Source organism: Hyaena hyaena, unplaced genomic scaffold (assembly GCF_003009895.1).
Source record: "Hyaena hyaena isolate Hyena2069 unplaced genomic scaffold, ASM300989v1 scaffold_398, whole genome shotgun sequence".
Classification (NCBI taxonomy): Eukaryota; Metazoa; Chordata; class Mammalia; order Carnivora; family Hyaenidae; genus Hyaena; species Hyaena hyaena.
Genome location: NW_024081032.1, coordinates 1,041,239 through 1,065,311, shown reverse-complemented (window position 1 = coordinate 1,065,311; position 24,073 = coordinate 1,041,239). Strand labels below are relative to the sequence as shown.

The 24,073-nt window shown below is 35.8% G+C and overlaps 1 protein-coding gene across 1 annotated transcript in view; it reads left to right on the top strand.

Moving 5' to 3' along the window:
* Positions 1–24,073, top strand: part of NBEA (neurobeachin) — a 693,804-nt gene that overhangs the window by 434,209 nt on the left and 235,522 nt on the right. The window contains exon 38 of the mRNA XM_039251874.1: positions 19,688–19,812. Within this exon, the coding sequence (XP_039107805.1) occupies positions 19,688–19,812 (125 nt within the window). The remainder of the gene's footprint in view (positions 1–19,687; positions 19,813–24,073) is intronic.

Below are 24,073 nucleotides of genomic sequence, written 5' to 3'. Positions count from 1 at the left end.
AAAAAAAAAAAAAATTTAGGCATGTTTAATAGTTATTAGCTTTGCTCTACTTTTTAAGATTTGTCTCTGTCATAATTTGGTTTTAAAAGTTAAATCTAATTTTTATCGCAAGAAAACACCATGAGAACAATCAAATAAAATATTATCACATGCCTATTATTTGCAAACACTGTTCTAAATCTGTGGGGTTACAAAGCTACGTAAAATAAACATTTGATCTCTTATTTATAGTCTACTAAGAGAATCAAGGTGTAAGTGCATGAGGTATTAAGTGAAAAGTTAAGATCCACCAAAACACAATAATTTAATTGCCAAATTTACAAGCAGGGATATTTTAGAGGGAAGAATGGCAGGTGACCAAACATAGGAGCAAAGCAAAGACTAACACACAACTAATTGCTCATTGGATAAAAGAGGGAGGCGCAAGTTTGGAGGGTAGTCTGAAGGGAATAGAGATTCTAAATAATGTGATGGGGTGATGAAACTGGAAAGAGGTTCTCTCTGTGACCCTGCAAGAAGGATAAAAGAATTTACTTCTTCTGTATATATGTCACCTCAATTAAACGTTGCATTTAAAAATGTTAGACCTTAAAAAACATATCTGAATTTCAGGAAACTTACTGTTTTAGTTGAATAGAAATGCAAACCTAAGTGCACTTAGTTTGTATACCAGCTGATATAACTGCTATTTATTGGTGGACTTCTAGCTAGCACTTGGGTGAAGAACTGTTACTAACTAGATAGATAACTCATATAGGTAAGAAAACTAATATTCAGACAAGTTGTCATTCAGCTAACAAGTAGCAGGGCTGGGATTTGAACCTATTTCTAACTATTGTTCCTCCTGTTTTTGCCTTTTGCTTCTATGTACCGGGCACTGAGTTGCATGCTTCACACGCATTCCTGATGACAGTTCTATCAAGTAAATTTTACTTATCCTCATTTTATAAATGAAGGAGCTAAGGTTTAGAGAATGCAATAGTGAAAATCATAAATGTAAATAAATCTTATGTAATACAAGACTTGCAACTGTTATATAACCAAGGGACCCCTTTTATATAAAATATTTTATAGGATTTAGAAAATATTTGTTTGGCAGTAGTAGATACAGTTTTGAAGAGAATTGAAAATTATACAACGTAGTATGAGGATATTCCTCAAAGTTAAGTAAATCCTTTTCTATGTGATTTCTTATAGTGATCAATTTCTGAAGTCCTACGGGAAGAATTTTTAATTATGATTTCTAAAAATACTTAAGCCTATTCACCACAGCAGTAATTATTAGGAGGAAAGAAAATCTCCTTTCTTCAAGCGTGGTAATTGCTGTCCAGAATTAGATGTTCACAAGTAATTTTACAATTTTCTCAATTAAGATTAAGGCAATTATTTCTGTCCTAAGATTGCTTTAAATGGAGAATCTAGCTCTACGAGAATAGAGAAAGAAAAGGAGAGTTTATAAACTCTAAAAAGCTTTGAATGCTGTTGCTCCCTCTCTGCCAAAAAAGGCTGAGTCAGAAGAATAGTTGGTTCAAGATGCAAAAACAAAGAATGAAAATGCAATTAAACATGTGCTAATCATGTGCTCATTGAACGAAGTTCTTTTCTTCTCCTTTTTGGAAACTACTCTGCTCTCCTCTCCAGCTCTGCGTCCTTGTTTAATTGTTCATAAAATTGGAGTCCCCCCCCCATATTAGTAAAGTATATCACGCTGTCCCTTAAACTGTTTCACCATTAAAACCTTTGCCTTCACTCCTACCAAATCTTGGATAGAAGGTCACACCTAGCGACCTCCGTAAGAAACCACCTTTATGAGAATTGAGATGGCAGCCCTCCAGTGGGGTGGCCCTTCCTCTTTAGCTGTAGATTAAGGGAAGCTTGGGAATCAACCCGACAGCCCTGTCTGGATACCCAACTACTCATTTTATTTCTCTTTTTTTAGTTGAGACTCACAGTATACAAGCACTGGAAACAAATATTTTGTGGGAATCGACCCCCATTTTGTGGACAGCACACTTAAAATAGCTACTCTTGTGTCTACTGTACCATATAGAACCTGACCAGATGCTTACAGGCTTATTCTTATCTATGTTTTTCACATCGAAAACTGTCCCTTAAAGTCTATAAAACCACTTTATTCCTTATGATACCAGAAAACCAGGCTCTTTGGAATTAATGGAACACCCACAAGGCAAAAGTAATCACCGAAAAACAATTTTTTGTCTTCAGAAAACTGCTTTCCCTGAAGAAAACAAAAAGCAATTAAAGGATCAAATAAAATGCCCAGTACTCTGTCAGGAGACTTTTCTTTCTTTGCTTACTAAATATTAATTTAGTAATATTACTTATTACTAAAAATAAGTAATATTTTGGGTCGCCTGGGTGGCTCAGTTGGTTAAGCGTCTGACTTCTGCTCAGGTCATGATCTCATGGTTCCTGAGTTCGAGCCCCACATCGGGCCCTCTGCTGACAGCTCAGAGCCTGGAGCCTGCTTTAGACTCTGTGTCTCCCTCTCTCCTTCTGCCTCTCCTGGGATCAAGCTCTGCCTCTCTCCATCTCAAAAATGAATAAACATTAAAACATTAAAAAAAAAATAAATGGGGCACCTGGGTGGCTTAGTTGGTTAAGCATTCAACTTCAGCTCAGGTCATGATCTCATGGTTCGTGGGTTCGAGCCCCAAATCAGGCTCTGTGCTGACAGCTAGCTCAGAGTCTGGAGCCTGTTTCAGATTCTGTGTCTCCCTTTCTCTGCCCCTCCCCTGCTCATGCTGTCTATCTCTCTCTCAAAAAAAAAAAAATAAATAAAACATTTAAAAAATTTTTAAATAATAACTTAGGCACCTGGGTGGCTCAGTCAGTTCAGCGTCTGACTTCATTTCAGTTCATGATCTCAAATGAGATCATGAGTCAGTTTGTGAATTCTAGCCTCACATCAGACTGTGTGCTGACAGCCCCAAGCCTGGAGCCTTCTTTGGATTCTGTGTCTCCCTCTATCTCTGCAACCCCCCACACTTTGTCTCTCTCTCAAAAATAAACATTAAAAATAATAATAACAAAAATAAGTAATATACCTCTGATAGGTTTATTTGGGAATAGAATGAAGATTTTTTTGTTGTTGAATGATTTGTTCACCCCTTTATAAAATACGCACGCGTCTACCTTCAAACTTGCAGTATAACATACCCTCTTTAAAATGACCAGATCAGGAGTGCCAGGGGGGCTTTGTCAGTTAAGCATCTGACTTCAGCTCAGGTCATGATTTTGTGGTTCCTAAGTTCAAACCCCATGTCAGGCTCTGTACTGACTGCTCAGGGTCTGGAGCCTGCTTTGGATTCTCTCTCCCTCTCTCTCTGCCCCTCCCCTGCTCGTGCTGTGTCTGTCTGTCTCTCTCTCAAAAATAAACATTTAAAAAAAATTTTAATAAAAAATAAAATAAATAAAACTACCAGATAACATTAACATGGCTTTTCAAAATTCACTGTGAGTAAACTACAACTTTTTTTTGTATAATGTAGTTTGTGCTGAAAGGTTTTACTTTTCATGTTATGTGACTAGGATGCTTTTATCATATGTTAACCCAATGATACTACTTTTTCCTCTTTCTGATAAAGTAAATTAGGATCAAAAGTAATGAGAAGTACAGTGCGTTGTCACTTCAGTAAGCAGTACAGGGGAAAAGGAAGGCGAATAAGCTTCAAATGGGGTCATCCAGAGAGAGTGTCAGCATAAGCAAAAAGTTAGGTGGGATCTTGGGTAAAAAAATAAACCCACACTAGAAACAGACGTTAGGCAAAAAGTTTTCTACCCACTTTCTTTTTCATGTTTTAGCTGTTTGATTAGATTGCTAATAAACATATCCTCACTGTTAAGTATAGTTTGTACATTCTAACACACACTTGAGTAATCCTCATTGTTCTGTCACCGGAACTTCCATCATAGTTAATTGGGAACCTTGCTTAATTCACATACATTCGTCAATCACTGTCTCCCTCTTCCGTGAATCCAAAATGTTTCTGAGTTTCTCAAGACTCCTCTTTCACTGTAACTACTCTCCGCTGATACTCATGGGAACAAACAATATAGCCGGAGGTTGGAATGCATCCTCCGTGGTGTACTTGGCATCCTTGTAAGGGGATCCCTTCCCTCCTTCCGGGTTCAGTAATCATGTGGAGAGGAGGGAGCAAACTAGTCTGGCTGAAAAAGAATGGGCTCAAGACGAGGATTTGGCTTTCTGAACTTTGACTTTGCAGTATCAGAATGTGAGAGTGTACTTTTCAAAGACAGGAAGGATGCATTTTTCAGGAGCATCATCGATTGATTTGTAATATAAATGACCAGACATAAAATACAACCTCAGGTTAAAGCAGATGGAAGCATGTCAGAGAAAGACGACTTTGGAAGAAGTGCTCAATAATACATAGGAAAGAGTCAGAAGAGTAAAAACGGCTTAAGATATATGCCAGGTGTACATGCAGGTATATAATTTGGAGAAGAGTGTGTGCGCACATACAGACATGCACTGATAGCATTGAGGTGATACGTATCACGAGCAATTGACTGAACAGCACACAAGGCCAGTGATTTTTCCTAGGGAGGAGAGCTAAGGATGCCAACAAACATAGACTGCTTTTTGCCAACATATTTTGTAATTATGTTTCGTTAGCGTACCCCCACCTGTCTACTTGTACATACAGCTAGGAAGCTGGTTTGTTCCCGTTTTTTTTTTTTTAATATATTTTTATTTATTTCTAGGAGAGAGAGAGAGACAGCGTGAGCAGGGGAGGGTCAGAGAGAGGGAGACACAGACTCTGAAACAGGCTCCAGGCTCTGAGCTGGCAGTCAGCACAGAGCCCGACGCGGGGCTCGAACCCACGAACCGCGAGATCATGACCTAAGCGAAAGTCAGATGCTTAACCGACTAAGCCACCCAGGTGCCCCTGTTCCCGTTTTTATTACTATATCTTATCTCTTTCCTTCCTAACACTTAAAAATATTAACTATAGATTTATTCGCTCATTTACATTATGAAATAGACTGAAAGGTGCCTAAAGGCAGGAATCATGTTAGTCTATTCATCTTTGCATACCTAGCACTACAGCCTGTGGCCTGGCTCATAGTAGGTGTCCAGTAAATGTTTGCTGACTATATGATCAGTATGCACAATAAGCACACAGAACTCTGTGTATTTCATGGTTATTGTTTTTCACGGACAACAATTAGTTTTGCTTATAGAGAAGTAGGAGACAGCTGTGCTGGTGCTTTCAGTGTAATTAGCCTCAAGATAGTCCATTTCCTCAGTTGCTTTCATTTATTTATTTATTTATTTGTTTGTTTGTTTATTTTAAATTTTTTAATGTTTATTTTTGAGAGGGGGCAGTAGAGGCAGAGAGAGAGGGCGACACAGAATCTGAAGCAGGCTCCAGGCTCTGAGCTGTCAGCACAGAGCCCAACACAGGTCAGGGCTCGAACTCACAAGCTGAGATCATGACCTGAGCCAAAGTCAGATGCTTAACCAACTGAGCCACCCGGGCACCCCTTCCTCAGTTGCTTTCTTTACAGTTTAAGGCAGAGTAGCATGAGTTGGGAAGTCAGCCACCCTGGTGGCGGGCTCTTTTTCTACCACCTACTGGTTGCTTCATCATGGGCACATATTTAACTGTGCCTCCATTTCTTCATTTGTATATCAAATTTGTATATCAAACAGAATATATCAAAGAGTGAAGAATTGTACATATACAGTGCTTCGAAAAGTGTCTGGAACACAATAAGCTCACAGTAAAAATTGGACCTTGAAAAGTATTTATTCTAGGAATTTACTCACTTGGATTCGATTATACTACGGTGACATATGACCTTCAGTTCAACCTAAGAAAAGCTTATTTATCACTAATACTACATGCCCAACATGGGTCTGCAGGGAAGCTCTGTTCATTGAGGTCACTCAGGGATGCAAAACAATGGAAATTCTGTATCAGTGCATATTTTCTTGATTACTACAGTGGAGGGAAGGGAATGTGGCAGATTGTTCATTGGCTCTTAAAACTTCTCTGGAAGTGGGTCACTTTTGCTCACGTTTTATTGACTGAGGGAGGGCACATAGATGTGCTTGATTTCAAAATGGTTGGAGAACTATAATCTCCAGTGTGTCCAGAGGAAAAGAAGATAACAGTTTTTAATTATCAGTCTGCCAGTTAGTGTTAGTGTTTTTCTTCGATCTTGGTTAGATTAAAAGTCATGCACAGAAGTCCTGACCCCAGCGATTACCACCAGTTCTTTAATAAAGTAGAAATGCAGATTCTCACTGTATTTGATATGTATAGTTAGCAAAATATTTTTGAAGAATACATAAATTACTCTTTTCTCTGTTCCATCGTACAATTTTTGTTGCCAGATACTAAGTAACCAATTAACAATACAGTCATGCTTTGCCAGGTAAATTCAGTTTTCTCCCTAGCTTATGAAGGTGACCCGTTCCTGGAAGGGCAGTAGGAATTATAGTGTATTCTCATGAGCCTGGAATATAATTATCACAAATATTGTGGAGAAAAATTATGATTTGCTGAGCTCTACTGATGCTAAAATAATGCCAAATTTCATTTAATGAACACCATTACGTTCATAGTAACATTAATTATCTTAATACAACCTAACTGGCGATCTTCTCTTGATTAATTACTGGCTGTTTACCTACTCCTTTCCATCAATTAAGCGATGTGCTTGTAAAACTACACTCATGAAGGAAACATACATGTGATACTCTGTGTTTCTATAACTCAGTCCTAAAAGGTAAAAGCAAAGTTATAAGGACTAAAATAAATAAACAAATGGAAATAATACACACGATATCACATTCACCCTCCTGCCTGACAAATTAGAAGTATCAGGCATGACATTAGCACTCTTGAAAACTCGCAGGTCGGGGCAGAACTTCAGCGCGGCGTGAGCCCCAGTGCAATGTTGGTGATGCTGACGCAGCGTCTGTGGCGGGTGTTCACCTGGATGCCCTCCAAGCGCAGGGAATCTAAGTCAGACCTCCCTTATGGGAGCACGTGATCGTAAACCTAACTTAGGGCGTTAAATGAAACCATCAGAGCATGCAGAATATACTGATCTAAAGAGGTGTATCACACAGTACAAGTTTTGACCATGCTTACAAATTATTAATAACAGTCATTTCTGGAGTTCTTAAAAACTTAGTGGAGTTTTTCTTGTTTTTTCTAGAGTGGCTCACAGATTGTAGAAGAATAGAGCAAAGTAGATGTACTTACACTGAAATTTTATTTTTTTTATTTTCAAATTTCCTTGAAGTATGGTTGGTATACATGTTACATTAGTTTGGGGTGTACAACATAGAGATTCAAAAAGTCTGTACCCTATGCTGTGTTCACCACAAGTGTCGCTACCATGTCATAAAACACTACTACGAACACCATCGACTCTATTCCCCAGGCTGTACCTTTTATCCCCATAACTTACTCATTTCATAACTGGAAGCCTGTATCTCCCACTCCCCTTCCCTCATTTTGCCCCCAACACCTTCCCCTCTGGCAACCACCAGTTTATTCTCTGTATTTATAGATGTCTTTTTGCTTTTTTGTTTACTTGCTTATTTGTTTTTTTAGATTCCACATATAAGTAATATCATATGACATTTGTCTTTCTCTGTTTGACTTCTTTCCCTTAGCATAATGCCGTCTCAGTCCATCCATGTTGTCACAAATGGCAAGCTCTCCTTTCTATGCCTGAGTAATATTCTGTTTTATATATATATAAGGGAATACATTCTGTATGATATATATTATATCCTCTTTATCCATTCATCTATTACAGGACACTTGGGTTGCTTCTTTATCTTGGCCTTATCTTCGGTTGCTTCCTTATATAATGCTTCAGTAAATGGGTGGGGGGGGGTGCGTGTATCTTTTTGAAACACTGTTTTCATATTCTCTGGGTGAACACCCATAGTGGAATTACTGGATCATATGGTACTTCTGTTTTTTATTTTTTTGAGGAACCTCCATACTGTTTTCCACAGCATCTACCAGTTAACATTCCCAGTAACAGTGCATGAGGGTTCCTTTTCCTCATTCTCACCAGTACCTGCTATGTCCTTTCTTTTTGATTGTAGCCATTCTAACAGGTGTAAGGTGATCTCGTTGTGGTATTGACTTGGACTTCCCTGATGATTAGTAATGTTGGGCATCTTTGTATTTATGTGGGCCATCTGTATGTCTTCTTTGGGAAAATATTCAGTTCCTCTGCTCATTCTTTAATCAGGTTATTTGTTTTATTGGTGTTGCATTGTAAAAGTTCTTTATATATTTTGGTCGATATACCCTTTTTAGATATATCATTTGCAAATATCTTCTTCCCTTCCGTAGGTTGCCCGTTCATTTTGTTAATGGCTTCCTTTGCTATGCAAAAGCTTTTTATTTTGGTGTAATCCTAATAGTTTTCTTGTTTTTGTTTTTGTTTCCCCTGCCAATGGAGAAATGTCAGAAAAAAACTTGTTGCTAGGCAAGTGTCAGAGAATTTACTGCTTATGTTTTCTACAGTTTTTATGGTTTCATGTCTCACAGGTAGGCCTTTAATCCAGTTTGAGTTTCTTTTTGTTTATGGTATAGGAAAGTGGTCCAGATTCATTATACTGAAATTTTAAATGGAAGGAGTGATAGAGGAACAATTTAAGGAGTCTGTGGACTAGTATATCAACGGATTTCGGTGGGAAAACAGCAAAGAACGTGTTAAATGAGAATAAAAGGAAAAGAGTATATTTATATGTTTTGCTATCAAGATACACCTTCAGTACCAAGAATATCGCTAACATGGTATAAGTGCTCAGCAAATATCTTTTTGAATGAAAACATTGAAGAAGGAAAGAAAGAAATAAGTGAGTAGTTCGTAAAGAAAAGCGAGTGAGGACGTAAGCTGGTAATCTGGCGCAGATGCCAGGTATGATGGAGTTAGAATATAGGCCTTTGTAGGCATGACATTCTGCCTGCAGAAGCACCTCTAATGATTCTTGACTTGCTGGTAATAGTATCAGAAAAAATGGGGACACAGGGAGACAATGATTACTCTCTAACAATATTCCTAAACATTTGGATCGGAAGCAGTTTTGAGAAAAATTCTGTTAAAACTGTGAACCTCTTTTCCCCAAAATACGTACGTACATATCCCATAGAATTTTGCATGCCATTTCAGAGCTCTGTGGGTGCATAAAAGTCATCCGTGGGTTAGTGATGAGTAAAGTACCACATATTTCTTTATAAAAATGAGAACACTAGGGACCCCTGGGTGGCTCAGTCAGTCAAGTGTCCGACTTCAGCTCAGGTCATGATTTCACCACTTGTTGAGTTCCAGCCCCATATCAGGTTCTGCTGGAAGCTTGGAGCCAGGAGCCCGGAGGCTGCTTCAGCTTCTGTGTCTCCCTCTCTCTCTGCCCTTCCCATGCTTGTGCTCTGTCTCTGTCTCTCAAAATAAATGAATATTATTTTTTTAATGAGAACACTAGATATGAGTCATAAAGGAAAGCAGATTTCAACCTTTTCAAGAAGAAAAGTACAAGTCCCATGACCAGAAACTCAACAGTAAAAACCTTTCAGTATTTATAAGAGGTTTTAAAAACATAACTATGAAAATCCAGTAGAGAAAATGCCAGCAAAAAAGAGAAACCATTGTGAGTGAAAAGCATACACACACACACACACACACACACACACACAGAGGAACAACACAAAACCATGAGATAAATGTCAGAAAGACCAAAACCCAGAATGAGCAGAGGTGTAGTCGACAAAACTAACATAAGTCCTCCTTCAGGTTCCATAGTAATAGGGAAACGGCTTCTTCCTCTGCTTTGACCCAGGAAGCCAGTGTGGGTACAAAATACTGCTTTAGCTTTCCTGTGGAGAACACAGTTGGCCCATATACTCAGCCTCTTCTGAGCTTCTAGTTCCACTGGTCCTGGCCTTTGTCCTCTTTTCTACCCTCTGCCTCGCCTCTGCCCGCCAGGGACATGGTTTCTTCCAGATTATATAAGGCCGGGGCCGTATAGATGCTTCTTCTGGCCTCTTGCTGTATGAGTTTTCTTGGGCCAGTATAATTTGCACATTTTCAGGGACCTAGGGTTCAGGGTTTTCAGACTCATCAGAGGGGAACATCTGTAAAACAAACCAGTATATTTCTTACTCGTGTTGACCATCCCTCGGTAAGTAATTACATTTTAAGAAAAAAAAAAGGGAAATGAGGGGAAAAGGTCCCCCTTTCTACTAGGTTTGGAGAAGGGAAGGGGAGAAAAGCACAGAGTGGTGAAGAAGCTAGATGACTACTTTCTGCCACACCATAGTGGGTTTGGAATGAGGACAAGGAAGGTATTGCTGGCATTCCTTACAAGTTCAAAGGCACCACTCCCTGCACAGCCTTGGTAAATGACACCACGGGATTGGCCTGTTGTTGAGGATGAACAGTAAGTTTAGAATATGACCCAAAGCACAACTCTCCAATTCCTACTGTTACTTCATCTACACTCAGTGCCAGCACCATCTTTAAACTAAAAAGAGTAAAATAAGCAGGGTTTAAAAGGAACAGATAGTTCTTTAGTAGAGTTTATGTCTGTTCAAATGTTGAAAACCCCAAATACGATTCAAGACTGACTCTCAGAATTCTAAAATAATTTCTGTATAGATAATGGGAAAAATACCAGAAGAACAAATCAGGAAACAAATATCCAAATTTTCCCAGTTTCCCCCTTCAAAAAAAAAAAAAAAATACAAAGATGGATTTTAGAGTTTGAAACTACAGATAAATATTTTTCATTGGTACTTATACTTAAAATTTTATATGAATCAAGAAATGTATTATCGACTTGTTTAATTAACTTAAGGATATGTTATAGTCTGAAATGGTAAAGGAGAAACATTTAAAATAGAACAAAACATAGAAAGTGCATTTGAAATGAACAGGATATTGGATTTTGAGGTTAACACTAGCGATTTTTAAAAAAATAGACATGACAGAATACAGTGTTTCCAAATCACAATTTAAATTAGTTTGTGATATTAGAGGGAAGAATGACTTTCCATTGAGATGTAACTTCTATTCTTTCATTGATTCTTTGAACTTGGTTAATAGCTGTTAGGTGCTTATGTGACTTTCCAGTAGAGAAGGAAATAACAGGCAGTCAAAACTGGACAGCAGTTTCCTGTGTATCCTTTTCCCCCACAACAAACACAAAGAAAAGTGGTGCATTCCTTATTATTTGCTCCCAGTACTATCCCTGACCTCACTTATCTCATATGCAGTATTCTCTACCCAAATGCCCATAAGCATAGCTGGTTGCTTGTGTACTGGTACGTGCTATACTTCCCCCAACTGAAATAGATATTAACCCTACGAATAAGGACCCAAGTTTCTTCTTTATGCAGAGCTGTTTGGAGAACAGAGATACTGAAGGAAAAGTTTGTTTTTTTATCATGAAGAGTAAGTAAATATAAAGGAGGTATAGGGTACTGAATTTGGAAATTAAAAAAAAAATAATTTGTATCACTACATTATATTATGAAATATATGATGAGTATTAGGAAATTTTATATATATAATGAAACTTTGATATGGTACAGACATTTTTAAAATTGAACTTTGAGATAATTGTAGATTCACATTTAGTGTAAGAAATAAGATCCCATGTGCTTTTTATCCAGCTTCTGCCAATGGTAACATCTTGCAGAACTAAAGTACAATATTACAACCAGGATATTGATATGGTCAAGATACAGAACATTTCCATTTTGACAAGGATCCCTCATGTTGGTCTTGTCTGACACCCTCGACCCCTCCTGACTCTCCACACTGGTCTCTTCTCCAGACCTCTAATTGTGTCCTTTCAAGAATGTTGTGTAAATGGAATCATACTGGATGTAACCTTTGCAGATAGTTGTTTTTGTTTTTGTTTTTGTTTTCAGTTAGCATAATTCTATGAGGATTCATCCAGGTTTCTGTATGTATCAGTAGTTTATCTTACTTAACTGCTGAGTAGTATTCCATAGTATGGATGTGACACAGTTGTTTAATTCTTTTTACCTATTAAAGGACATCTGGGTTTTTCCAATTTGGGAGTATTACAAATAAGGCTGCTGTAAACATTTGTGTGCATGTTTTTCTGTCAACATAAGTGTTCACTTCCCTAGGATAAATGCCCATGAATACAATTACTGGGTGAAATGATAATTGCATGTTTAGTTTTTTAAGAAAACTGTTTTCTCTAGTGACTATTCTATTTTACATTTTTGCCAGTAAATGAACAAGTGGTTCAGTTTCTCCATATTTTTACCAGCATTTTCTGTTGTTACTTTGTTTTATTTTAGCAGTTCCGATAAGTGTATCGTAATATCTCATGTGGTTTTAATTTGCCGATCCCTAATGGATAGTGATACTGAATATCTTTTCCTGTGTATATTTGCCATCTGGTTATCCTTTTCAGTGAAATGTCTCTTCATGCCTTTTGACCATGTTCTAATTGTATAGTTTGCTTTATTTTACTTTAGGTTTTGATAATTTTTTTGATATCCAGATTTTACTTCTTTGTCAGATATGTGGTTTGCAAATATTTTCACCCACTCTTTTCATCCTCTTAACATGTTCTTTTGTAGAACAAAAATTTTTTTTTTTAATTTAATTTCTATTTAGTCCAGTTTATCAATCTTTCCTTCCCAGGCTTATGCTTTTGGTCTCAAGTCTACAAACTCTTTACCTAGCCCACTACAAAAATCGTCTCCTTTTTACCCAATTGTTTTTTATAATTTTACAATTATGTTTCTGAACCATTTTGAGTTAAGTTTCTTAAAGATATGAGATTTAGGTCAGGGTTTTTTGTCTCTTCTGTTTTGGGGTTTATTTTGGGAGCGAGGTGAGTTGTTTTGTTTTGTTTTGTTCTGTTTTGTTTCTCTTTGCCTGAGGATGTTCAGTTGCTTCTGTGCAATTCAGTGAAAAGATATCTTTCCTTCATTTAATTAGTTTTCTACCTTTGTCAAAATCAGTTGGGCATATTTGCGTGGGTTTATTTCTTGGTTCTCTGTTATATTTGATTAATCTACATGTCTGTTCCTTGCCAGTATTACACATTCTTTAACTATTTAAAGTCTTGAAGTCAAGTAGACTGGTTGCTATCCCTTAGGGCCTTCTGTTATGTAAGTTTTAGAATAACTTGTTTATAGCTACTAAAACTCTTGCTGGAATTTTTAAAGAAATTATATTAGGGGCGCCTGGGTGGCTTAGTCGGTTAAGCGTCCGACTTTCGCTTAGGTCATGATCTCGCGGTTCGTGGGTTCGGGCCCCGCATCGGGCTCTGTGCTGACTGCCAGCTCAGAGCCTGGAGCCTGTTTCAGTCTGTGACTCCCTCTCTCTCTGACCCTCCCCTGCTCACGCTGTCTCTCTCTCTCCTAGAAATAAATAAAACATTAAAAAAAAAATTTAAAAAAAAAAAGAAAAAAAAGAAATTATATTAAATTTATATATCAATTTGGGAAGAATTAATATTTTACTATATTGAATTTTCCAATCCATGAACATAGTATGGCTTTCCATTTTATTTGGATATTATTATATTTCTTTCATTGTTATTGTGTAGTTTTCATTACAGAAGTCCTGTAAATTTTTGTTACATATGTAACTAAGTATTTCTCTTTTTTTTTGTGAATTTAAATTGTGTTTTTATTTCAGTGCTCATGTGTTCATTGCTAGCATTATAGAAATATAATTGATATTCGTATATTTATTCTGTGACCTTGTTAAACCCAGGCATTCCTTTCAGAAGTTTTTGATAGATGTTGTGTGATTTTCCACATAGGAAATAATGTTTTCTGCAAACAGAGACAGTTTTATTTCTCCCTTTCCTATTCTATATTCCTTTTTTGCCGTTTTTGCTTTATTACATTGGCTACAAATTCCAGGACTATGTTGGATAAGAAGAGTGAGAGCAGATATTTGTATTTTTCCCAGTTTTAGGGAAAAATCATTCAGTCCTTTATCTTTAAGTATAATTTAGCTGTACGATTTTTGTAGATGCTTTTATCTAACTGAGGAAGTTGTCCTTTAATCTGTTTTTCTGAAAATTTCTTCTAGCATGGATGCATGTTGAATTTTATCAAATTCTTCTATATTGGCTAATCTGATTTTTCTTATTCAGCCATTAATATGATGGATTATATTAATTAATTTTCAAATACTGAGCCATACCAGCATCCCTGGAATAAACTTCAGTTGTCATCGTGTATAATTTTTCTTATAATTGTGTAATTCTATTTGCTAATATTTTATTTAGAACTTTTTTCTATATACATAAGGGATGCTGGTCTGTATTATCCTTCCTTTCTACTATCTTTGGTTTTTATTTTGGTATTATACTAGCTATAAAATTGAGAAATGTTTCCTTCCTTACTTTCTAGGTGAAATCATGTATAACTGTGGTCAGTTTCCTTTAAATGTTTGATAGAATTTTCCAGTAAAACCATCTAGGCCTGGAGATTCTTTTGGGGGAGTTTTAAACAATGTGTTAAATCTCCTTAATATTTAATGATTTATTAATATTATCTATTTCATATTGAGTGAGTTATGGTAGTTTGTACTGTTTGAGAAATTTGTCCATTTTGTTAAAACTGTCAAATTTATGTGTGTAGAGTATTTTATAGTATTTACTGATTATATTCTTGATGCCTTCAGGGTCTGTAACAATATATGCTGTTTCACTGTGGGTATTGGTAATCTTTCTCTTCTCTCTTTTTTCTTTGTCAGTTTTACTGGTATTGTTTAAGAATCAGCTCTTTGTTGCATTGATTTTCTTTATTGTTTTTCTGTTTTGAATTTCACTGATTCCTACTTTTATCTTTATTATTTCCTTCTTCTGCTTGCTTCTATCTTATTTTTGTATTCTTAAGGTTGGAATATAGAGTATTGATTTGAGATATTGCATCTTTTCTCATGTGTGTATTTGTACTATAAATTTTCCTATCATTACTGTTTGGCTGGGTCCCACAAACTTTGATATTTTTATTGTAACTTTTATTCAATTCATTGTATTTTTTGTTTTTCTTTGATAATTCTTTTTTGATTCGTTGGTTATTTAGAAGTGTGTTGTTTTAGTTTCCAAGTGTCTAAGGATTCTTTTCTATTGCCTTTCTGTTATTGATTTCTATCTATATTTCATTTTTGTAGGATAGTACACTGTTTGATTTCAGTTGTTTAAATTTGTTGGATGTGTGCTGTGGCTCAGCATATGGTCTGTCTTGAACAGTGTGTATTCTGCTGTTGTTGTTTGCATTATTTAAAAAATTTTGGTTGATGGTGGTATTGTGTTCTTCTGTTTCTTTGCTGATCTTCTGAATAGGTGTTCTAACAATCAGTGAAAAGAGAGGGTGTATATACACACAATATAGCGCTGTATTTGTTGTCTCCTTTCAGTTTATCATTTTTTGCTTGACATGTTTTGCGCCTCTATTGTTTGGTACATACACATTTGGGATTGTATCTACTTGGTAGATTGGCCTTTGTCTCATTAGATAAGGTCCTTCTTTATCTATAGTAATTTATTGTTTTAGACTATATGTTATCTGATACTAATATAGCAACTTCTGCTCTCCTTTGATTAATGTTTGAATGGTAGATTTTTTTATTCTTTATTTTCCACCTGCCTTTATTATTATGTTTGAAGGTGATTTCTTGCAGACAGCATTGTTTTTAAAACATTATTATTTATTGTTTGCTTGTTCTTCTTTTCCATTGCTCTGTTTTGTTTTTCCTGCCTACTTGTGGGTTACTTAAACATTTCTTGGAATTCCATTTTGATTTCTCCATAGTGCTTGAATGTATTTCTGTAGAGCTTTCTTAATGTTTGTTTTAATTGTGCCATTATGTATATGCATTTTATCATAGTCTACTGTGTCTTACCAGTCCAAATGAAGTATAGAAACTTTATTTCCTTTACATCCCTTTACCCTGCCCCATTTATAGTTTATTTGTCTTACATAATACCTGTACACACACTTATGACCACACCGGAGAGTGTTATAATTTTTACTTCAATGCTAAGACATAATTTAAAGCACTTACATATTTACTCTTAATTTGCTCAAATGTTCTTTCTTCTTTGCTGGTGTTCCATTGTACCTTTTATTACTTCCCTTGTGTTTATGAGACTGGCTATAGCCATTTTTTAGACGAGCTTTGATGGCAACAAATACTTTATTTTCCTTCATTTGAAAAATCTTAATTTATTTTTTATTCCTGAAGGATATTTTCACTGGTTGTAGGAATCTGAGATGACAGTTCCTTTTTTTTTTTTTTTTTCCAACACATAAAAATTATTTGGCCATTTCTTCTGGCCACCATAGCCTTCGATATAAAATACATTGTCATTCTACTTGTTTTATACCTGTAGGTGAGATGCCATTTTTCTCTGGCTGCTTTGTAGATTTTTCTTTGTCCTTTGTTTTCAGAAGTTTAATTATGATTAAACTTGTCTTGGCATAAATTTCTTCATTTGTATGGAGTTCAGTCAGCTTCTTAAATCAGTACATTAGTCTTTTTTGCCTAATTTGAGAAGTATTCAGCCATTATTTTTCTCAGGGACTCTCAGCCTTGCTCCTTTCCCTCTCTCCCTCCAGAATTCCCATGACCCAAATATGTTGGATGTTATAATTCATAGATCCCTGAGGTTTTGTTCATTTGTTTCCAGTCCATTTTCTCTGTTACTCAGATTGAGTCATACCTATTCTTCTGTCTGGCATTTAACTAAATCTTTCTTCTGTCCTTTCCATTCTGCTATTGTGCCCATTTACTGAGCTTTTTATTTTGGTCATTTATTTGTTGGTTCTAAAATTTCCTTGGTACTTTCTTTATATCTTCTCATTTTTTTTGCTGATGAGACTTTTTGTTTCTTTCCTGAGGCTTTCTTTTTTTTTTTTTTTTTCTATTTGTTTCGAGCATTTTCGTAATTGCTCAGTGAAGCATTTTTAAAAATCATACATGATTTAAAATCCTTGTCAGAAAATTCTAACATCCCTGTCATCTCAGTATGAGCATTTATTGGTGACATTTTACATTCTGTTTGAAATCTTCTGAGTTCTTGGTGTGACAAGTAACTTTAGATTGAAACAGGATATTTTCTTATTATTCTTTGAGAAATTTTGTGTCTTATGTAAACCTTCTGTTTTAGTTGACTTTCTCTGACTTTGCTCCATTAGGAGAAATGGGGACGTGCTGCATCTTTCCTGCCAGGTGGAGGTAGAAATCTAGATTCCCCACTTGTATTCTGCTGACATGAAGAGAGTGAGGAGACAGCTCCTCGTTACTAGAGTTCCAGCTAGTGAGGCTAGTGTGGGTCGCCTCACTGGTGTTGACCAACGGTGAAAGTCCTGACTCTCTACTAGGCCCCCTCTGATACCACCCGACCGAGGAGGGAGAAGGACACCTTGTTACTGTCTAGCAGGGGGGAAATTGGGCCCTCCACATGGTCTCTGCTGACTTATTGAGGGTGGTGTACAGCGATGCAAGCCCTGGTTCCCTACTTTTCTTCCTGATACCACCCCTGAGTGAGGATGTTAGAGTCCGCATTGCATCTTGATTAGGGTTCACATGTAGGCTTCCCGCTAACTTTCTGGTGTGGGAAGGGCAGGGCCACTATTTCTCTGTGGTGGTGAGCTAAAGTGCAGTAGTTGTCTAAAAGTTTTCTCTGTTGCTGGGTTGCACCTTTCTTGGTTCTTTGGCTAGAGAAATCAAGCTTTTTTGTTGGGGACTCTTTTTTTTTTTTTTTTGGTCTTTACCCATTATTGGTCTATCTAGGTTGCTAGCCTCTTTGCCTCGAAGTCTAGGATATATGAGGCAAAAAGACAACCCTGGGACAATTACCACATACTGGAATTTTTTACATATAGTGTCCAAATTTTTTCAGTCATACCTAATAGAAGGAATAGAGAAAAACTACGTCTATAGTTAGAAATTTGAGATAACATTAGCTCTGTCTCTCCTGATGAATTTTGACATACTCCCTTTTTAAAATTTTTATTTATTTATGTTGAAGAGAGAAAGAGCATGCAAGGATGAGAGACAGAGAGAAAGGAAGAGAATCCCAAGCAGGTTCCATGCTGTCAGCACAGAGTCCAATATAATGCGGGGCTCGATCTCATGAACCATGAGATCATGACCCAAGCCAAAATCAAGAGTGGGACCCTCAACCCACTAAGCCAACCAGGTGCCCCAATTTTAACACACTCTTAAGGAAAATCGTTGTAGCAAGATTTTAGCAGGTACTTTCTTAAACTACTAGGATTAGTCTGTATTGTAAGGATGGATATTGTCCTGTTTTAAATTAGTCACAGAGGTACTTGTAACCATTATTCTTAGGCAGTCTTTTTAACATTGTTTTTGTATGTCCCTTACCTTGTTATGTTCTTTTACAATTAAGTTGGGGAAAACAAAATTATATAGCCACAAAATCAAAAATGTTTTTCAAAAGTATGTTACTGTTCTCAATGACTACATGTCTATAGATTTTCAAAGTAAAAAATTGGCATGATAAATTCATTGAATATTTATCAAAAACATAGTATGTCTTAGATATTATACTAGAGATATAATGATGAGCAAAACATATATGGTTCCTGTTTTAATAAAATGTACTATTCTTTTACAATAAAATAGCAAAATAAAAATGAAATCAAATCTTCTATAAAAGCATTTTATATGTTTTTATGAATAGTGCTGCTCAGGAAAATTAGAATCTTCTCTCTTGAGTATGTAACTCCAAATACTATAGAGGAAGAAAAACAGACTTCTAAGACAATGGCATTTATCACCCTTTATTGAAGTTAAATTAACAACAAAAACAATACTGTGAAACATTCCATTGATACACAATGAACAGATTTCAGTAGTTTCTGAAATATCTTGTGGATTTTTAATATTGCCTTAGAGCATAACATGGTTTAGACAATGTTACTCAGCGAAGGCCATGATTGTTAATGGTTTATATTAGCTGAAAGCGGTAAAGTCATCCAAGGACTCTGTTAGTGTTAGAATAATAATTTACCAAGACAATTACCACATACTGGAATTTTTTGCAGCTCTAATTCAGTATTATTAATAATGGATAAAATTGCACTTTTCTCAGGTTGCTGTGGGCAGCAGGGAATTATTTCAATGAATATTTCAGCACATTATTTTAATCATTGTTCCACCAAATCCAAGCAGGCAATATTTTATGGTTCTTAATTCAGTCTACTAAGAAACCATGGTCATTAAATTGCAAACTATTTGTAGTGAGGTCTATCCTGTGATTTACAAGCCTTGTTAAAAACAGTGTAAAAGAATGAAAACTGTGCCATTAATACTGGTAATTTGATGCTGCATTTGTTACTGAACTCCCCATGATTAATGTTTTCAGTAGAAGGAAGAACATTGTAGAGAAAACAGAGCTGAGTATTATAATGCTTAAAATATGAGAATGTTACTATTTTAAGTTTTGGTCATTTGTACAGGAACCATGTATGTAAACGCAATTGTAAAATATAAATATCTCAAACATCATCTTAATTTTCCATTGAGACCAAAGAAATGAAGCTTTAATGTTATGTAAAAGGTATATTTCCAATTATACACTGTTACCAATAGTGACTACTGTTTATTTCTTCATTCCTAGCCAACTGCATGATTTCTGGCGTTTGGATTACTGGGAAGATGATCTTCGTCGAAGGAGGCGATTTGTTCGAAATGCATTTGGCTCCACCCATGCTGAAGCACTGCTCAAAGCTGCAGTAGAGTATGGTCAGTACCAATGCCCTGTACACAAAACATCCCTGCATGTGATGGGATCCTGTGGTTGAAAATTCATTTTTTTTCACTAGCGTTTAGAATTCAGTAGGTCATAAGTCAAAAATACTATTTTTGCTTTATCCTTCAGCATCATGTAGGTGATACTTAACCCAATATTTTACCCACTTTTAATAGATTAAAAGACTCCCAGGCATCTGGGTTGGTTCAGTTGGTTGAGCGCCCAACTTCAGCTCAGGTCATGATCTCACAGTTCATCAATTTGAGCCCCTCGTCTGGCTTGCCGCTGCCAGCGCAGAGCCTGTTTCGGATCTTCTGCCCTTCTCTCTGCCCCTACTTTGCTGGCATTCTTGCTCTCAAAAATGAATAAACATTAAAAAACAATGACAGAGGGGCGCCTGGGTGGCTCAGTCGGTTAAGCGTCCGACTTTCGCTTAGGTCATGATCTCACAGTTCGTGGGTTCGGGCCCCGCGTCGGGCTCTGTGCTGACTGCCAGCTCGGAGCCTGGAGCCTGTTTCAGTCTGTGACTCCCTCTCTCTCTGACCCTCCCCTGCTCACGCTGTCTCTCTCTCTCTCTCTCTCCTAGAAATAAATAAAACATTAAAAAAAATAAAAATAAATAAAAAAAAATGACATAGTATTACTCAACATCTGTCTTATACAGCATGAAACTAGAGTAAAGTCAGTTTCTTTTCAATTTCAAAGTCTTTCAGACTTTGATGACCAAGACACAAGGTGACAAAAATAAACGATTTAACTGTGTACTCAGACTTATACATTTTTATGTACAATTTGCATATGTGTATATGTATGAGTACATACACTCATGTATGCTATGTAAATATACACATATGCCTGAAATATATATACACACGTATAGTGTTTGTATATATATATGTACATGCACATATTTGTGTATTTAACAAAAATGAATGTCTTATTAATAATCTCATTATATGACATTCTCAATTTTTACTATTTTATTCCCTTCGTTTCACTCTAAAACAAAAATATAAAATAAATCCTGCAACAATATGTCCATTTAAGTTCCTAGTCATCCATTGGGTTGCAAATACAGTTTTAAAAAGAGCATCTCACATTAAATAGATCATCAACTGCTACACTACAGTAGAACTGTACCCTAATTTGTCCTTTAAAAATATATATATTAAATAGAAAATATCAAAATACTTTGTAATTTAATAAAAATATTGCTATTTAAATTTGTTGTCTACCAAGAAATATAAATAGGACTATTTTGTCCCATTTTTAAGTGCTCTAACAAATTTAAGTGTAATTGATCATCTCAGAATTGTATAAACTCTATACACTCAGCAAATACCATTAATGAACACTGTCTATATATTTTTGTTATTAACCAATTTTGTTCTTACAATTACTTGTGTTTTTATTAATTAATTTTCATTTACTTGAGTATAGTAAGTGAACCATCTATTTTAAAATTTCCTTTAGTTTATAACATTTAATATGATTCATGTTCTTGAAGGATTAGACAGAGAAAATACTTAATCTTGATAAAAAGAAAATGTGCAAAGCTTTTAAAATTTGCTGTACAAGTAGTCTGGGAATTGATGTAACTTAGTAAGACTCAAACATAGTAAATAAATAGATGAGAATTTCATAATTAAACTATTATGCCTAAGATAAAAATTTCAACATAACTTTATACAATAAAAGTAACTATAGAAAAGAACATGCTAGAAAAAAATTATAGTTGACCAGTACTATAGGTGATTTCCTTAATCAACAAGAGAGATCACCTAAGGATGTTAGTGCATAAGGATTTAATCTTGATGTATTATCTTTATGCTTAAAATGAGATACTGTCTTTACATTGTATAGAAGAGATTTTTAGAAATACCTAAAGTGTCATGCTTTATAATATGAACTTGAAATTAATAAAACTTCACTTCATATTCTTAATAATTCAGACTTTTTCACCAACCCATCCTATTTGAATTCATCCCATTTGAAAATAGAAACATATAGAAACCATTTGTAACAGAGTTAGGCTGAATTGATATTATTAGTGATACTAAGTTGCCAAAGGTTTATTTATACAGGATCTGTATTATACTGTATTCAGCATTCTATAGGTTGCTTTTTAAAAAATTTTTTTTAACATTTATTCATTATTGAGAAACAGAGAGAGCGCATGAATAGGGGAGGAGCAGAGAGAAGGGGAGACAGAATCTGAAGTAGGCTCCAGGCTCTGGGCTGCTGATGCGGGACTCGAGCCCACAAACTGTGAGATCATGACCTGAGCTGAAGTTGAAAGCTTAACTGACTGAGCCACCCAGGCACCCCTATAGGTTGCTTTTTTTTTTTTTTTTAAATGTTTTATTTATTTCTAGGAGAGAGAGAGAGAGAGACAGCGTGAGCAGGAGAGGGTCAGAGAGAGAGGGAGTCACAGACTGAAACAGTCTCCAGGCTCTGAGCTGGCTGTCAGCACAGAGCCCGACGCGGGGCTCGAAACCACGAACCGCAAGATCATGACCTAAGCAAAAGTCGGACGCTTAACCGACTAAGCCACCCAGGCGCCCCTAGGTTGCTTTTAAAGAGTCTGTTTGTTTTTTTTTTTTTTAAGGCAAAAACAAACAAAGACAATAAAATAGTCTGTTAGAGAAAAATTGGCAGATTCTCTGTAAAACTGGATACTTTGTATTTTTAATTTGTAAAATATCTCTATTATTAAACCAATGTTAAAGCCTATCAGGAGGGGCGCCAACATTCCCACAAACAGTGCACAGGGTTCCTTTTTCTCTCCATCCTCACCAATACCTGTTGTCTCTTATATTTTGATTTTAGCAATTAGTGTAAGAGTATTTTAAAGCATGGAGCAATTTATGAATTTGAAATACAGAATGAGCAGGATTCAGAACTAATATCTCTCTTGGGTTGGTTTCATTAATAGAAGACAAGAGACTTATGTTTTTATTTTATACATAACTGAGACGGAGACCACATGTATGCCATAAAATATCCGGGCAAGCTGTATGCCATAAAATATTCCGGAGTTATTGTCACATCGTTCTCAAGATTAAGATTGTGTAATGGGAGACAAAAGAGAACGGAAACAATTCTACCTCCAAAACCAATTCTAGAGCATACGCCTTCAACCTTCATCACAGTTTATATCAGTGGGCTTTTGCAATTGTGTAGAGAGTAGAAATAAAACATGGAAGATGTAAAGAGGTGAGTGGGAAAATATGCCCTGGTGGGATCTATCTGAAATAGAAAGAAGTATTACAAACTGCCAAGAGAAAAAGGTAGCATCGTATCTTCTTCCAAACTCTCAATGTGCCTCCTAACCTATAGATAAAGTTGTTTCTGTAAGTAAATAGTAAGAAAGTAAGTAAATGTATTACCAAAAAAACTTCATCCAATAAAAATAAATGTTGAAAATCTTAATTGAAAATATTTTAAATAAAGCTTTTTGTTCACATATTGCTAGAACATTCATATAAAAGTCAAAAATTCAGCCCACCATCTGGCCACTCTGCCTACCATGAAACATTTAAATGTGTTTTAAGTGTCTTCAAGTCTAGCAGCATGTAGACTGGCATCTAAATTATTGAATATTTTGGTTTGTGCCGACCTAGAAAAGGTGTATTTATTGTACATTTTTTTTGTAAAAGGCTTCACATTTTGAGAGGGCTTCTAGGAGAAATTGAAATTCAATTTGTTCCTTCTTCTGTGTTAAATAATTATAGTATTTCAATTCCCCTGTATATTCTGTCTTGAAAATTAAGCATTAAATGCACAAAAACTCTGCTATAATCATTGGTCAAAAAAAATTATATTCATCTACATTGTGGCAACAAAACTCTTTTAAGACCAGGAGAATATTTTGTGAATGGAACTTTCAGTATGGATATAAGTGTTTGAATGAGTGATCAAAGTCTTCAGAATATAAAACAAGTTGTAATAAAATAGGGAATACTTACATGGCCATCAAAGCAGTCCCTGGGATTTGAACACTGGTTAGGTCTATGTGTTCATTCCTATAGTATGGTAAGTTTCAAGAATGTGAGCCTGTATTAAGTAACAGAACTAAAACTGAATTTTCAGACTTACTGTTTTATTTAAAATGTTTTCAATCGCTTGACTTTTCCCTAAATTCAAGCATTTAGATTAAACTGTAGTGAAACTCTCATGTGATAGGCAGTAACACTTAGCCATAATTTGGACATTCTTTCCAGACAATCTGTATGGAACCACAAAGCAAATATA